This window comes from Ursus maritimus, unplaced genomic scaffold (genome assembly GCF_017311325.1).
Source record: "Ursus maritimus isolate PB19 unplaced genomic scaffold, ASM1731132v1 scaffold_35, whole genome shotgun sequence".
Taxonomy (NCBI): domain Eukaryota; kingdom Metazoa; phylum Chordata; class Mammalia; order Carnivora; family Ursidae; genus Ursus; species Ursus maritimus.
In genome coordinates, this window is record NW_024426119.1 from 6,593,251 (window position 1) to 6,610,520 (window position 17,270).

Here is a 17,270-nt window from a genome sequence, read left to right on the forward strand (position 1 = left end):
TGTGTCCAATTGGTAAAAAATAATATGGGATGATTTAAAAAAAAAAAACACCAAAACATGGAAATGATTATAAAAATCTGACGAAGTGGACATTATACTATCAGCTATATAAAATTATAAATTTTGTGCCAAGGGCATAAAGGGAAAGCTGGAAAAATTTTTTTAAAAATTTAATAGTATTGTAGACAGATATTTTGTCATTCTGTTAATATTGCTACATAGTGACTGCTGAATTAAGAAATTATGTAAGGCTGGGTTAATTGGGGGAACATTCTTATCCTTTGAGATGACATGGTACAGGAAAACTTTCTTTTTCTGCAAAATAGTCCTTAATGCCAGTGTGGGAGAGTCCTGGGTTAGATAGATTGTACATAGACTCAGGACTGTTGGGCATTTCTGTTCTTTTCCTCATGTATATAAACTCCTTTCTCTCAGATTTCCATCTGTCCGAGTAGATCAGGATTGTGGCAATCTGTCACACTGAAACATGGCGAGAATACAGAGACAGTGAATCATAAGGGCTTTGCCAAGATAAAAATACCATCATTTACTCAGAAATGCTTGGTAGGAAGTAGAGTCAAGTTCTCTTCGGTAAATTAAATAAAGCGTGTTTGATCTCCGTGAATTGTTCCTGGATATCTATTGATTGGGAACCAAGGGGAGCCTGAGGAGCGGCTGTGTAAACTTTGAATAGAGAGTGTTGAGTGTGGAGCTGGCCGGGGAGAAGAGGGGCGTGCTCGGCATCGTGTGATAGCAGTGTGTGCGGAACACGCCCGCGTGGAGTCAGCTGTGAGTGGGGGAGCGAGCATTTCCACTGCGTTGACAGTCAGGAGTGATGTGACAGGGCAGGTGGTGGGAATGCTGGGTGGATCACCGAGGCTTCATTCTTTTTTTTTCTGTAAGATTTTAAGTAATCTCTACACCCAGTGTGGGGCTCGAACCCACAACCCCAATGTCAAGAGTCACATGCTCTACCGACCGAGCCAGCCAGGCGTCCCATCCGAGGCTTCCTCTTGCCTGGTTGTGCTTGTCTTGCTTCATGCTGGAGCCCGCGACTGAGCCCAGAGCACTTGGACTCTTGTGGGTGAACTGTGAGAGCTGGGTTAATTGATATTGGGGGCAAGCCAGGATCAGGCCCATTCAGTCTGGTCACCTCAGGGACCAGCTTCTCCTCCAGGGGCCGCAGGTGACCCCATGTCAAGCATCGTGTCGACAGAATTGCTGGGATATAGTGGAAATCCTTGGAAATGGGGGAAGATGTTGCTAGAGGTATAGAGGCCCGTGTGAAATCCCTGTGCTCCGTGCTTGGACCTAGCAAATATTAATGCAAAGAGGCCATACTTTTTGGAGTAACTCTTTTTTTTTTTTTTTTTTTTTAAGATTTTATTTATTTATTTGACAGAGATAGAGACAGCCAGCGAGAGAGGGAACACAAGCAGGGGGAGTGGGAGAGCAAGAAGCAGGCTCATAGCAGAGGAGCCTGATGTGGGACTCGATCCCATAACGCCGGGATCACGCCCTGAGCCGAAGGCAGATGCTTAACCGCTGTGCCACCCAGGCGCCCCTGGAGTAACTCCTTTTTGTCTCTTTCTTTTCCAGAGTCCCCGAAATAGAGTTAAAGAATGCCAAAGGTCTGTCAAATGAAAGTGTTAACTTGTTAAAATCCCACCTAGAGAAAGTGGCCAAAAAACATCGCGGAGAGGTAAGATACGTTCAACTGGAATTGTAAGAGGACAGTAGAAATCTCATCCCACTCTCCAGTGTCCGCCTTCCTGCCTTCTCTTGGGCTTAGAGGCTTTTCCCTTTCATCTCAAACCAATGTTGACTAGAATGTTTTGTTTCTTATTGCCGTATGCAAAGGGGAACATTGTAACTTGTATTTCTTTAATGTACGGTTTTTGTGAATGACAAATTGTAGAGTATATTTGGAGGGTAGGTACACTGATGATCCGGAATTTTTCTGAAAAGAGTCCATGTGAACCTGGCCATACTGTTAGCACACTTTGGACTGGGCATCGAACCTGATCTTGACTTGAACATTTACGTTGAAAAATGTTTGCAGACAAGTGATTTCGGACCGAACCTTGCCACCTTTCCCTGTTTCATATCAGAAGAACTAATTGTTTCCCTTCTCAGTGATCAGTGACATACTGTACCCCATCACCATCCCCTTTGTACTCGAGCATTTCCATTTAGTTCAGTATTCTTTTGTAATCCTCTGCACATCAGGGTGGACGTGAGTTCCCCCTTGGGTGCGGAACTCTCTGGAAGGCTAGAGTAGGTGACTTCTTGGGGCAGTGGGTTACTGTGGGTTTCTTAGGCCAGACCAATTCTCTTCAAGTAAAAACCATCTTTTCCTCACTTAGACAGCTCATGCTTAAGGACCCCATCCTGTAAAAACTGAGAAGAGTTAAGTAAGGACTTACCCCAGGTCTCTGTGTCCCTTTTGGGCCTCTGTTAAAGTGACTGGACAGTTTTTTCCGTTGCATTCTGTAACACAGGAGTCAAAATCTATTCCCAGGATTTTCAGTGATTGCTGAGCTGCAGAGCGATTGTAGATGAGCCCGAACAAAAACCTAGGCCCTGGGGGTTATTGCAGAGGTCTTTCTAATGTAGTCTAACGTCTCCCTGAAAAATAATATGGAGTTATACTGAAAATTCAACTAGAGAATCCTCTGGTCTCCTGGATTCATGATGTGTGATTTTTTTTTTTTTTGAAAATACTTCTGCTTTATTTATTTTCACAATACAGTGTTAACTATAATCATTGAGCTCTACATTAGATTCCCAGAACTTACTCTTATAACCAGAAGTTAATCCTCTTTGACCAATGTCCCCTGTTTTCTCCAGCCCCCCAGCTCCTGGTAACCACCACTCCAGTCTCTGTTTTTATGAGTTTGGCTCTTGTAGATTCCACATACAAGTGAGATCATACAGTATTTGTCTTTCTCAGTCTGACTTACTCCATGTAGCATAACGCGCTCAGGGTCCATCCACGTTGCTGGAAACAGCAGGGTGTCCGTTCTCATGGCCAAGTAATGTTCCAGTGCATTCACCTGCCACATTTCTTCATTCGTCCATTGATAGACACTGAGGTGGTTTTCATAACTTGGCTATTGTGAGTAATGCTGTAATAACATGGGAGTGTAGGTATCCCTTCAAAATCCTGCTTTTTTTTTTTTGAAGATTTTTATTTATTTATTCAACAGAGAGAGAGACAGCCAGCGAGAGAGGGAACACAGGCAGGGGGAGTGGGAGAGGAAGAAGCAGGCTCATAGCGGAGGATGTGGGGCTCGATCCCAGAACGCCGGGGTCACGCCCTGAGCCGAAGGCAGACGCTTAACGACTGCGCCACCCGGGCGCCCCCATTTGGGGATTTTTGCTGTTAAAGTTCTATGCGCTCCTTATATATTTTGGATGTTAGCTCTTTATCAGAAACATGTTTTGCAAATATTTTCTCCCATTCCATAGGTTGCCTTTTCATTTTGTGGATGGTTTCCTTTGCTGTGCAGAAGTTCTAAAATTTGATGTAGTCCCACTTGTTTATTTTTGCTTTTGATGCCCTTTCTTTATTTTAAATTACACTTTTTATTTTGAGATAATTACAGATTCTCATGAGTTTTAAGAACTAATACTAAGAGACCCCATGTACCCTTTACTCAGCTTCAGGCATGTTATGTAAGTGGAATCATACTCTGTGTAACCTTTGGGATTGGCTTTCTTTTCACCCAGCATAATTCTCTAGAGACTCATCCAGATTGCTGGATTATCAGTAGTTGTTACTATCAGGGGTTGGGGGCACGTGGGTGGCTCAGTGAGTTAAGCATCTGACTCCTGATTTCGGCTCAGGTTATCATCTCAGGGTTGTGAGATCAAACCCCATGCTGAGCATGGATCCTGCTTAAGATTCTCTCTCCCTCTGCTCCCCCCCTCGTGTTCTCTCTTTAAAAAAAAAAAAGGAAAAAAAAAGCTGTTGTAAACGTTCATATATAGGTTTTTATGTGAACGTAAGTTTTCGTTTCTCTGGAGTAAGTTCCTGGGAGTGCACTTGCTGGTATATGGAAGCTGCATGTTCAGTTTTTTTTTTTTAAGATTTTATTTATTTATTTGACAGAGAGACAGCCAGCGAGAGAGGGAACACAAGCAGGGGGAGTGGGAGAGGAAGAAGCAGGCTCCCAGCAGAGCAGGGAGCCCAATGCGGGGCTCTAGCCTAGGACCCTGGGATCACGCCCTGAGCTGAAGGTAGATGCTTAACGACTGAGCCTCCCAGGCACCCCTCTAGAAGTTTCTCTGTAGGTATTTTTTAGATGAGGTTAACATTTAAATCAGTAGACTTTGGGATAAGCAGATTATCCTCCATAATGTGGGTGGGCCTCATCCAATCGTTGAGGGCTTTAACTGAAAAAGACTGGCTTTTCTGGAAGCAGGGGGAATTACCAGAGGACGGCTGCTAGACCAGACCTGCTGGTCTACCCCACAGATTCTGGACTCTCCAGCTTCTGTAACTGCATGAGTCAATTCCTTAAAATCAGTCTCTCGCAGTACGCACGTGCGCGCGCACACACACACACACACACACACGCACACCCCCTATCCTATTGGTTCTATTTCTCTGGAGAACCCTGGCTAATACAGATACGTATGGTGAGGTGATGGTGGAGTGGCTGTTATAAATGAGGAAGTCAGGAGAGGCTTCTGATGAGGTCACATTTGAACAGAGTGCTGAGAGGAGGTAACACAGGGAGAGAGGGACAAGAACCAGTTTGGAAAGTACTTCTTATTTTCATCTAGTTTTATATATTGTATCTGATGTGTTTGTACAGAAAATGCTAGTCTTCAAATGAATTGGCAAAAGAAAAACCCTCCACTGCTTGGCTCGCATCTCCTTTCTGGTATAGAAGTGGTTTCTCTTTGACATGATAGAAACGGCCTCCTTTCCCCAGCTTTTCTTAAAAGAGCTTCTCTTTGAAGAACTTGCCTTGTAGACTCTAGACTAGTGTTTGTCAACTGTAAAGTGGAGTATATCTGGTGAATGCCACAGCTTCTGCTATCATCAAAAAATACATTAACTTCCCCCAATAATAGCTGTGGTGTCTTTGCGTTTACTCCTTGAGAGAAAGGTGGAATGAGCATGTGAACTAACTTTATATTCTTGTGTATAGTGACCTTTATTACTGATTGTCACCCTCGTAAGTCCCTTTAGAAATAAGAATTTTTTTTTAAAGATTTTATTTATTTATTTGAGAGAGAGACAGTGAGAGAGGGAACACAAGCAAGGGGAGTGTGAGAGGGAGAAGCAGGCTTCCCGCCAAGCAGGGAGCCCGATGCGGGGCTTGATCCCAGGACCCTGGGATCACGACCTGAGCCGAAGGCAGACGCTTAATGGCTGAGCCACCCAGGGGCCCCTAGAAATAAGAATTTTTAAACTGCTTTACTGTAATTGAGGAAAAAGAAATTTCAGAATGGTGGTCATCATCTGTAGAAGGAGTTTGGCACTCTTGACTTCTCTGGGGTTGGGGCAGTCGGTCAGCGTAGGGTCCCAGAAACCCTTGTGATATGAGTTTACAAGCCCAGATATGATTTATGACTCCTGCAGGTATGAAAAAGTGGCTCCTATGTTCACATAAACAATGTCTGAGAGGGGGGCATTTTTCCTTCTGGTAGTATCCATGAATGCTTCCCTAAGTGAAAATGGAATGATTTCTTAGTATTGATCAGCCTCCACTGGCCTGTTACTAGCGGGGAGCTAGTGAGGCCTGTATTTGCCTCTGTATCCCAAAGAATGTCCTCAAGACACTGTGCGGACAGTTGAAAGTTCTCATGCTGGCAATGATTCTTTTGCTATCATTTTGTAGACAGGTCTTCTAGTTGGGAAAGTACTTTATTTTTATGCAGTGTTAAATATTTTATCAGATTTATTTGTACAGAAAATATTTGTCCAGAAAAATATTTTATCAGATTTCCTATACAGACAATGCCAGTAATGTTGAATAGGCCTGTAAAAGAAAAGGGAAGCTTTTTATTTATCTAGAGAGTGAGTTGTCTTGATAGCAGCACAATGAGGTGAGTCCTGTAAAAGCTTTTTCCTGCTGTGATGGCATCAGATACCTAATTCAGAACGTGTCTTACCAAAGTGAGTATCACCAGTGGAAGTGGGCCTCTGATTGCCTGCATGCTTTCCCGTAGTCTCCTGTGGGCCCTGTCTTCCCATCCTTGACCATTTGTGGTTGTCTTTCCTCTGTATGTGTAGGTGATGATATTTGAACTGGCCGACCACGTGCAGTCATTTCTCAGCGAGCATAACAAGCCCCCTCCCAAGTCTTTCCACGAAGAAATGCTGGAAAGGCGGGCTCAGGAGGAGCAGCGGAGGCTGTTGGAGGCCAAGCAGAAGGTGGAGCAGGAGGTGAGACCCTTGTCACTACCGGCGGCTTGGCCCAGAAGACCGCGAGCTTCGACCGGTTCTTACCCTATCTGTGCCTACGTGCCAATCTTCAAGTTCTGCTCGGCATTTGCTTTAGGCAGTGGAGATCCATGGGAGAGGAGGCCCAAAGAGTAACTGAGAAATACGATGAGTGGTTTCCTCCCCACAAATACCAGCCCTGCTCCTAGAACCTTCAGTCTAATCCAGGTCTTTAAAGAAAAGAAGAAAAAAACGTTCGTTTAACCAAACTTCTTGTGGTCTTTTGAGCTTGTAAAGCTGTGCAGGAATTCACTGAGCTTCCAGGCTGTTTTCTTCCCTCTGGGGGCAGGTATCTACTGTCCAAATGAGTAGCCAAAGCCAGGGATTGAACTTTTTTTATATGCCCCAACTGTTTGTATTTTTTCTTCAGTGTGTTTGCACAAGAATGTACACTCCTGTGTTATATATTTTAAATCCTTTAATCAAAGATAATGTATGTATCCAAGGTTCCTTTTGTTCCCCCCGTTTCCTTCTTGATTTTTAACTTAGTTTATTCTTTTAATCAACTTACCTAGAACTTTTTTAGGGGTGGGTTGTAAAAATGAGCATCTGACGTGTTTTGTTTTTTCCCAGACATTTCCTAACACAGTAAATAATCATTTTTTTCTTAGTTGATTTATAATACTTCCTTTAAGGTGTATTTTAACCGTACACACATATATATGTAGTTAATATGTTCATATATTTATATGAAGCTCTATTTGTGAATTACCCATTTTGTTCAATTCATCTTTTCTTCTTGAGTCCCTACACACTCTGAATCATTATATCTTTTATGCTGTTTTAACATCTGAAAAGCCAAGTCCCCTGCCCGTCACCTTCCATTAGGTTTTTCTTTCTCCCTCCGCCGTTCTCACCATTTATTCTTACAGATGAACTGCAGGACCGCTCTCTCAGAATCAGATCAAACTCTCTGTGCTAGACTCACACATTCATTTAGGAAGAATTGACCGCTTGGCAATATTCAGACTCCCTGTGCAGGAACGTTTGTCTGCTTACTCTTATCTCTTGGTGAGGCTTTCTGGTTTTCTTCCCGTAGATGTTACTGTTTCTTACAGTTACTTCCAAGGTGTTGTTATTCTGCTTTTCTTAGCTTCTTGCTCTTGGTTCTTTTTTTTTTTTTTTTTCTTCCCTTTCATTTTGTTCATCCTGTGCGCATGTTAATACCTGTCTCTTTGTGGCCACCATTCATGTGTGACTTCTCATCTCCTGGTTAATTATGTAGTCTAGTTATCCTTTAGAATTTAAAGTTCCTCATTTTCATCATTTTCAGGAAGGCCTGTCTTTATTAGATAGTGAATATTTAGCTAGCAGTCCGTTTTGGTATTCTGTTTACCTGTAAATTCTGGGTATTTTTTTCATTTCGTATTACTGCTAATACAGTTTTTGGTGAGTCTCTTAATGGTTTTGATACCTACAACCTGGAATTTTAGGAGACTCGTAAAAAACAAACAACAAAACCCCACTATTTTTGAGTCCCACTTGAGCAATAGATATGTGAGTCAAATGGATGCAAATCAGAATAGTACTTTCATACTGAGAAAACGAGAGCATATAGCCGAAGGTCTGTGGCACGTGGGGATGGTGCCGGAGCAGTGCCACCCCAGGTCCAAGCACTGGGGACGGCTCAGCCCACCTCCACCAAGGTGGCCCCACACTGTGGTGGAGAGCAGACACCAGAGCTTGTCCGCCACAGACAGGCAGACGTCGAGGAGGAGGGGTAGGTCAAGGTGGGGGTGCTGCTGTAGTGAAAGTCTCTCCACACGGAAGCATGAAGAGTGGGGCGTCAGCGCCCCTCCCCACGCAGTCTGGAGACCTTACTAAACGGGAGCAACTAACGAGTGCGTTAGACCCGATGAAACCGACATCACTACAGTTTGTTGTAAGGTTCTGTGTCATCAGGCCTCTTAGGAAGGGAGGGCTTGAATCGTGGAAATGCAAAAGATGTTTTGGGGGGCACCTGGGTGGCTCAGTGGGTTGGGTGTCTTGTCGCTTGATTGCGGCTCAGGTCGTGATCTCAGGGTTGTGAGATGGAATCCTGCTTCGGGATCCGCGTTCGCCACAGAGTGTGCTTGTCCCTCTCTCCTCTGTTCCTCTGCCCCCCCTTTCTGTCTCTCTCTGAAATAAATGGGTCAGTAAAACCCTAAACAAAAAAATGGAAAAGGTTTTTCGTGATTGTCGAATTTATATGTTGTCTGGGTTTCCGAGATCGGCATTTGATGTAGTATTGATTTATTTCAGCAACGTGAAATCCTTCATGAGATTCAGAGAAGAAAAGAAGAGATAAAAGAAGAGAGAAAAAGAAAAGAAATGGCCAAGCAGGTACTCTTTGAATCGCACCACACCCCAATAGTCTACATTTTGCGAAACATAAAATGTTTTTCTTTCCGTCAGTGATGTTTTCCTCTCCTGTGGTACTATCCGTAGTAAAGCTGGAAATGAAGCAGTAAACATGTGCCCCAAACATCATTCATTGTGTATTTCAGATTCCCCAAAGAGGAAGCAAAATGTAGAGTTGTATGTGTAGAGGACACAGGCTGATGGAATGATAATAATATGTCAAATGAGTCAAGGGAGAGCAGAGTTGGAAGCTTTGATAATTAACCCAGCCTGGAATTCTTAGTATGTACTTGGAAAAGACAGCTGTTTGTTCAACTGAAGAGTGAATGGAAATTATACGGATGTGCTGGAGATTTCATTCAGTGATGGAAAAGAAGGATCCAACAGGGCAGGTTTAAAAAGCAGTGGTGGGAAAGGATAAAGTCCTTTTTTCTGTATTTTTCCAGAGTCCAGCTCGGTTGAAACACCAGTTACACGTGTTTGGAGAAATCCAGAGAAAATCTGACTCGTTCTCTTTTGTAGAATTATGGCATGTAACTCAAGGGCAGCTCTGAGGGGGGGTGGGAGGAGGCCCTGATGTATGAGTAAGCAGCACCTGGCTTAAAGCTTCGGTGTTTTCACTGCCCGTTCTGCGACCTTGACAGGTAACACTAAATGTGTCTTAAAATGATGCTGCCTCCCTTCCCTCTCATGTAGTTACTCCCACAGATTAATGTCCTGCCCTCTGTGAAAGTACAGAGCCATGCACAAATGTAAGGGGATGTGACTGTTTCCACCAGCTCTGTCTTACTCGGATCTCACCTGCCTGCCAGCCATCTGCTCCCTCTTTCAATGCCTCCTCCCTCTGTTCACCCCCTCTTGCTCTTCTCCCCGACTGTTTACCGATCTTGTAAGATTCTAAGCATTTTCACTTATAAAATTCACATTCTCGGGGCGCCTGGGTGGCGCAGTCGTTAGGCGTCTGCCTTCGGCTCAGGGCGTGATCCCAGCATTCTGGGTTCGAGCCCCACATCAGGCTCCTCCGCTAGGAGCCTGCTTCTTCCTCTCCCACTCCCCCTGCTTGTGTTCCCTCTCTTGCTGGCTGTCTCTCTCTGTCAAATTAATAAATAAAATCTTTAAAAAATAAAATAAAAAAATAATAAAATTCACATTCTCTTCATACCGTAACCTGTTCTTCAGTTCTTGAAGGAGTACATATCTGAACGTTAAATTTTTAAAAGTTTAAGTTTATCATCAGCTTAAATAATATTTGCACTCTACTGAGTTAATGATTAGGAACCATGATTGTCTCCGATTTATGACTTGTACCTAAAGTAGGTTTTACTTTTCTTTCTTCTAGGAGCGTTTGGAAATTGCTAGTTTGTCAAACCAAGATCAAAACTCTAGGAAAGACCTAGGAGGACACAGACCAGCTGCCGTTCTACACGGAGGCTCTCCCGACTTTGTGGGAAATGGTAAACATCGGACCAACTCCTCTGGAAGGTCCAGGTAAGTCCGTGGGATTTCTGATTGTTTGGAAGGGCGAAGGTTGCAGAAGAGATAAAACAGCTTGTGACATGTGATGGAATTTTCAGGGAATAGATTTAGTGACTTTTCCAAAGCTTATAAATCTTAATGTATTAGCAATATAAAAAAATTTTCATTTGTTCTCATTCCAAGTATCTTTTTTTTTTAATTTTAAGTTTTTATTTTAATTCCAGTTCGTTAACATACGGTGTTATATTAGTTTCAGGTGTACAATATAGTGATTCAACACTTCCAGACAACACCTGGTGCTCATCACAGGAGCACTCCTTAATTCCTATCAACTATTCACCCATCCCCCCACCCACCTCCCCTCTGGTAACCACCAGTTTGTTCTCTGTAGCTAAGATTCCTTTTCTTGATTAGTCTCTTACTTTTTTCCCTTTGCTTATTTGTTCTGTTTCTTAAATTCCACATATGAGTGAAATCCTGTGGTTTACGTTTTACTCTGACTTATTTCACTAAACATTATATTCTCTAGCTCCATCCATGTTGTGGGAAAGGACAGGATTTCATTCTTTTTTATGAGTAATTTTCCACTGTGTATATATATTACGTTTTCTTTATCCATTCATCAGTCGATGGACACTTGGGCTGCTTCCATACCTTGGCTGTTGTAAATAATGCTGCTATAAACATAGGGGTGCATGTGTCCCTTTAAATTAGTGTCTTGTATTCTTTGGGCAAATACCCAGTAGTGTGATTGCTGGATCATAGGGTAGTTCTGTTTTTAACTTTTTTTTTTTTTTAAGATTTTATTTATTTGACAGAGATAGAGACAGCCAGCGAGAGAGGGAACACAAGCAGGGGGAGTGGGAGAGGAAGAAGCAGGCTCATAGCGGAAGAGCCTGATGTGGGGCTCGATCCCATAACGCCGGGATCACGCCCTGAGCCGAAGGCAGATGCTTAACCGCTTTGCCACCCAGGCGCCCCTGTTTTACCTTTTTAAGGAAGCTCCATTCTGTTTTCCACAGGGGCTGCACCAGGTTGCACTCCCACCAACAGTGCACCTGGGTTCCTTTTTCTCCACATCCTTGGCAACACTTGTTTCCTGTGTTGCTGATTTTAACCATTCTCACAGGTGTGAGGTGATACCTCTTGTGGTTTTGATTTGCATTTCCTTGATGATATGTGATTTTGAGTGTCTTTTCATGTGTCTCTTGGCCATCTGTGTGTCTTTGGAGAAATGTCTGTTCATGTCTTGTCCCCAGTTTTTAATTGGATTAATCTTTTTTTGGGTATTGAGTTGTAGAAGTTCTTTATATATTTTGGATACTAACCCTTTATTGGATATGTCATTTTTAAGTCTCTTCTCCCATTAAGTTGCCTTTTATTTTGTTTTGCTGATTGTTTCCTTTGCTATGCAGAAGCTTTTTATTTTTGAGGTAGTCCCAGTAGTTAATGTAATTAATTTATCTATTTATCTTTTAGATTTTATTTATTTATTTGTCAGAGAGAGTACAAGCAGGGGGAGCAGCAGGGCAGAGGAAGAAGCAGGCTCCCTGCTGAGCAAGGAGCCCAATTTGGGATTTGATCCCAGGACCCTGGAATCATGACCTGAGGCAAAGGCAGACACTTAACTGACTGAGCCACCCAGATGCCCCTAAGTATCTTCAATTAAACTAGTTTTATAGCTCATTCCTCTTCACAATGGCCCATAACACTTCACAGTCTTGCCTCCAATGTAGTTCTATCTTACTTTTAATGATCTAACTTTTCACTGATTTTTAAAATTTTCTTCTATCGGAATCATCATCCAGTGAAATTTTGCGCTGTATGTGTTTTCAGTCTGTAACTCTCTAGGTCCCATCACAGATATTTCAAAATGGGCACAGGTGCAGAAGATCCTTTACATGAGAACAGAAACCCCAGTTGGCTGCCAGGGTGCCCCTCTCTGTTAACTGCTGAGGACACCGGGCTTCCCCATTGTCACAGGTGTATTCGGGGCCGTTCCCTGTCACCAGAGATCACATGAAAGAGACTACCTCTCCCTCCACATCCTTTCCTACTAAAGAATAAAGCTTCTCTATTTGTCGTAACCCCCTGTGGACAGGAGGGAATTTTAGTGCAGAATCCATTTACCATTGGGTGGGTGATTAAAGTAGTGTACTTATTATAAGTTTCTTTATGTGTTTATCTCTTGTGAGAATCGAAGCAGCATTTAAAACTAACACTTTTCGGGGCGCCTGGGTGGCACAGCGGTTAAGCGTCTGCCTTTGGCTCAGGGCGTGATCCCGGCGTTATGGGGTCTCCTCTGCTATGAGCCTGCTTCTTCCTCTCCCACTCCCCCTGCTTGTGTTCCCTCTCTCGCTGGCTGTCTCTATCTCTGTCAAATAAATAAATAAAATCTTTAAAAAAATAAAAAATAAAATAAAACTAACACTTTTCTTCAGTAAAAAGAAACATTTTAGGTACCAACAAAAGACTTAACTTTCAGGTTATAGTTTTTTTGTAAGAAAGAACCCTTTCAGTTCTTTCCCTAATTATCTACTTCATTATTTTTTTGCTAATTATCTACTTGAAAAAAATCGCCTTAGAAGTGATTTTGGTGTTGTTTAACCCCCTGCCGTTAAGGTGGACTAACTGTTTTCTTGGGTACTGTTTCTGGTGTCCGTTCCATTTTAAGGTTACAACTCCTTACACCAGTTTAGAGTATTTTTGCAACTGGGCTTCCGGTAGGCAGCATAGTTTGAAGCTGTCAGAGTAATTCACTAGGAAGTATTTGACAAATTCCTGTTGTGTGAGAAACAGAAATCAATGCTATGAAAAAGTCTGCGATATAAAAAGTAATTTTATTTTAGTTTAAACATTTCCATTTTTGTGGCTGTTAGTGGGTCTGAGATTCGACTTGCTTTTGAAATTAAAGATCATTAGCAAGTTTATTCAAGAGAGGATTGGAAAATCTCTCCCCCTGACATCGGTAAAACAACTTTTCATATAATGCTTGTGAAATAACATGTGTATGTCTTAGATAGGACAATATTCCATGAGCATCCAAGAAGGAACATGAAAAGAGATAGTTTTCATCTATTATTTGCCAAAATTGTTGCACATACCTGCATAGCACTCTGGCGCTATGTTGGCTACTGAGTAGGGAAGGACGAATCTTTCTTTAAAGTTTAGTTTAGTTGCTTTTTTGGTTAAGAAATAGAAAGCCCTTGATAAACCAAGTGGTTCGTGATAAACTCTTGATTGTTCTTCTTTGCTATTCATTGGTCTCTTGCGGTTGGAAAGGCAAAGGAAGTAAGCAGAGTGTTCCATTTTATTCTGTCAATTAGTGGATACATTTCGTAGAGCTGGTAGAGATGACCTCGTCGTCAATATTGTCGGCAGGGCAGTATTTGAATTGGCTATGACTAAAAGCAATAACATCTAGAACCATGTTCGTCCATTCATTCAAATAGGTAATGAGCCCCTACTAAACGCCAGACACTGTTCTGAATCCTGGGCATTCTGTAAACAAGATCGAGAAGGACTCAGGCTTCATGGAGCTTATATTCTGGTTGGAGGAGACTGTCCACAAGCAAACGGGAAAATGTCAGGTAGTGATTAGTGCTCTATAGAGATTTAGAATAGGCCACATTGAGGAAAAGCTGGATGGCTCCTTTAGAGCGGGAGTTTGGAGGAAAGAGTACACGATTGCATCTCGAGTGACTAAAGGAGAGTGGTTCTAGGTTGGGGGGCGGGTGCCAGAGCTGGATGATGAGAAGGAGCCCGCCAGAGCTGGAGGGCGGCTGGCACGGAAGACTGGAGGCTGGCCTGGGCTTGTCATGCACAAAGCTCGTCAAACAGCAGAACAGTGTGGCTAGAAGGAGTGGGGGGGGCAGGCTGGGGTCGGTCCCAGAGGGCTTTGTTGCCAGGTCAGGAGTTCAAGGGTAATGAGAAGCTTTGGGGGGTTTTACATAGGAGTAAGATCTCATCGGATTCACGGTGCAGGAAGTTCTTGCTGGCTACAAGCGGAGAGTGGACAGCACGGAAACAGCAGTGGAGGAGTGGTTTTCACGTCTCGCTCCGTCCCGCTCTGTCCTCGTCCTCACCCTCAATGCATTGCAGTCACATTCGTCTCTCATCCTTGGAGCACGCCAGGCTCCTTCCCATCGCTGCCTGGAATGCTGTCCTGCTGGCAGTCAGCGTGGCCGGCTCCCTTTTACCCGTCAGTTCTCCCCTCAGATGTGACCTCAGACACCCCCTTCCCTGCTTAGGCACTTGTTCTGCGGTGCTGGTTTACTTTGCTCCATAGCACTTACCACTAGCTGAACATCTTCTGTCGTTAGCTGTTTCAGTGTCTTTCTCCTTTCATGAGAGCCTGAGTTCACAAGAGCAAGGGCCTCATCTGTATTTTCCTCTGGGCCTGGAACAGGGCCTGGCAGGCACATAGCAGGTGCTCGCTAAATAGCTGATGAAGGGAGGGAAGAAGGAGAGACCATTGGAAGGAGGGTGGATACTGTCCTTACGGCACTTTTAGAGTCTGCAGCCTCTTTAGCCAGAACAACTCTGCTTTTTTTTTCCTGCGGGTTATATAAAAACCTGGTAACAAAAGGTTTCTGTGGTTTAAAACAAAGGAGAGAAGAGAAAACCACTCACTATTCTAGTAGAAAGAACTTAAAGCCTTGATAGTCAAGGGCCTCGCCTCTTTTTTTTTATTTCTAGTAAGATTTTAGTTTTAAGCAATCTCTACACGCAGCATGCGGCTCGAGCTCATAATCCCAAGACAGAGAGTCGCACACTCCCCCGATTGAGCCAACCTGGCACCCCAAGGACCTGGCTTCTTGGCCCAGCTTTTCACTGATGAGTCATTTCTTTTGTGGAAGAACTTCACTTTCTGTGTCCTTCAAGTTGTCTTTTTTTCCCCTTGAAGGATTGACTTAAAAAAAAAAAAAATCAAATAGCATAAAACTAAGCATTTCCAAGTCTACAGGTCAGTGTCAGATTGCCTTTTGTGAAGGACGGACACAGTCCTCCCCAATCCCTGCCTTCTTCCCGGGGATATTATACCTCATAAACGGGTACTCTGGACTTTTTAAGAGAAGCCAGGAAAAAAGAAAGAGTCTCTCTAAGTAGTTCATGGAAGAGAATTATTTCCCACAGATTTGCGACTGGCTTCTTTGCAGGTTACTAAGGTGTAGCCCAGAGTCTAGGCTACGTCACGTGTCTCCACCGTAAAACAACACTGGCTCATCTCCTAGCTTGTTTTCCTGATCCTAAAACCAGGTACGGTAACTGCTGGCTGGTCATCCTCACAGAAAACAGATTATGAAGTGTATAAGACATGGGATTCCTTCTACTTCCCCCAAAAGTTAGGGAACCACTGAAGTATATAAAGGATGTGGGTAGGAGAGGAGGGGATCCTTGCTACATCTTTCCAGACTTGTGATGCTCCCTTGATCAGTGTTCCTCTACTTGGCTCCATGAAGGCCTTAAACTAGTTCACCTCAACTTAAACAATGTCGGGGATTCTTACTAACTTCTGTCCTCAGAGCTGCCGTGAGTTTCAAACTAAGGTATGAAGAGCTAGAGTTTTCTGAATTAGGCAGGAACCTGAGACCGTCCTATCCCCTGTAAGTCTCAGGTGAGATTCTCCCTTTTCTAGCCCATCCGAGTCATTACACCGTTGGTCTTGTTGGCAGAGCAGCCTTTTGGATGGGAGCCCAATTCTCAAGTCTGCCTTTGACAGATTGCCACTTCTCTTCTTGCTACTTGGTTTTTAAAAACAATCACCTGGGTGGCGCGGTGGGTTAAGTGTCTGACTATTGGTTTTGCCTCAGGTCATGATCTCAGGGTCCTAGGATCGAGCCCCACGTTGGGCTCTGCACTCAGCAAGGAGTCTGCTGGAGACTATCTCCCTCTCCCTCTGCTCCTCTGCTGCTTGCATTCTCTCTCTCTAAAATAAATAAATAAAATTTAAAAAGTAATAATATTCGGCAGTTCCGTTTAAAACACCCTTTATCTTTGCGTACTGCCACAGCTACTTGGAAGAACCGATAGCATGGGTGATGTTCCTAATGATACCACAACCGCCTGTGAACATTCCGTAATCAAGAATAGACCCTTGACAATGAGACCAGAGTTACTGCTGCTAAATTCCATTTGTTTGCACTGGGATGGCTATTTCTTTTTTTCTTTTGTTTTTTAAGAGAGTTGGGTAGGGACAGAGAGAGGAGAGCAAGAGAACCTTTTTTTTTTTTTTTTAAGATTTATTTATTTGTCAGAGTGCACAAGCAGGGGGAGTGGCAGGCAGAGGGAGAAGCAGGCTCCTCGATGAGTAAGGAGCCCGATGTGGGGGCTCGATCCCAGGACCCTGGGATCGTGACCTGAGCTGAAGGCAGACGCTTAACCGACTGAGCCACCCAGGCGCCCGTGGGATGGCTATTTCTGATGGAGGTCGGAAGCTGTTTTACTCATGAATGAATTAGATTCCTAAAGCTTGTTCTAAACTCAATTCTGGATGAGTCCAAAATAGATATGATGAGCACCCAATATATATACATTTCTTGGGTGAAAACAGGAAACGTCGATGACATTGGATTCTGTCTCTTTAACCTTCTCCTCAAACTCTGAGACTTACTTTTTATCCTTCAGAGTGATTACTGCTATGAAACATTCTATCCTGTTTGTACCACATTGGTTGTTTTCTTGACACTTTGACTTTTAAAATTCTCTCAATTTTTATTTCAGTCCCAATGATACATCTTTTCATACCAAAACTCTTAACATTCTCATTGTGTTTGTAATTAACAGTCATGATACGATGATCAATACTCTTAAAACACCATTAAACCAAGCATTGACACGCTATAAACAACGTAAAGATGACATAGGCTAAAATGCCTATTAGCACCATCTTTTGGAGTGGATATAGAGATGCTTCTGGATAGTCTATGTTACTAAGCCTCCATGTCATTTTAAACCTTTGCTTTTATGTTTCTCTCCATAAATTTTAGTACGC

The 17,270-nt window shown here is 43.2% G+C and overlaps 1 protein-coding gene across 4 annotated transcripts in view; it reads left to right on the forward strand.

Moving 5' to 3' along the window:
- Positions 1-17,270, forward strand: part of EIF2AK4 (eukaryotic translation initiation factor 2 alpha kinase 4) — a 103,141-nt gene that overhangs the window by 17,457 nt on the left and 68,414 nt on the right. For all 4 annotated transcript variants that reach the window (XR_005831924.1, XM_040620449.1, XM_040620450.1 and 1 more), the window contains exons 3-6: positions 1,600-1,702; positions 6,251-6,403; positions 8,702-8,782; positions 10,140-10,288. Coding sequence is in view for 3 of the 4 variants with exons in the window: in XM_040620449.1 (XP_040476383.1) it covers positions 1,600-1,702; positions 6,251-6,403; positions 8,702-8,782; positions 10,140-10,288 (486 nt within the window). In the remaining variant the exon portion in view is untranslated. The remainder of the gene's footprint in view (positions 1-1,599; positions 1,703-6,250; positions 6,404-8,701; positions 8,783-10,139; positions 10,289-17,270) is intronic.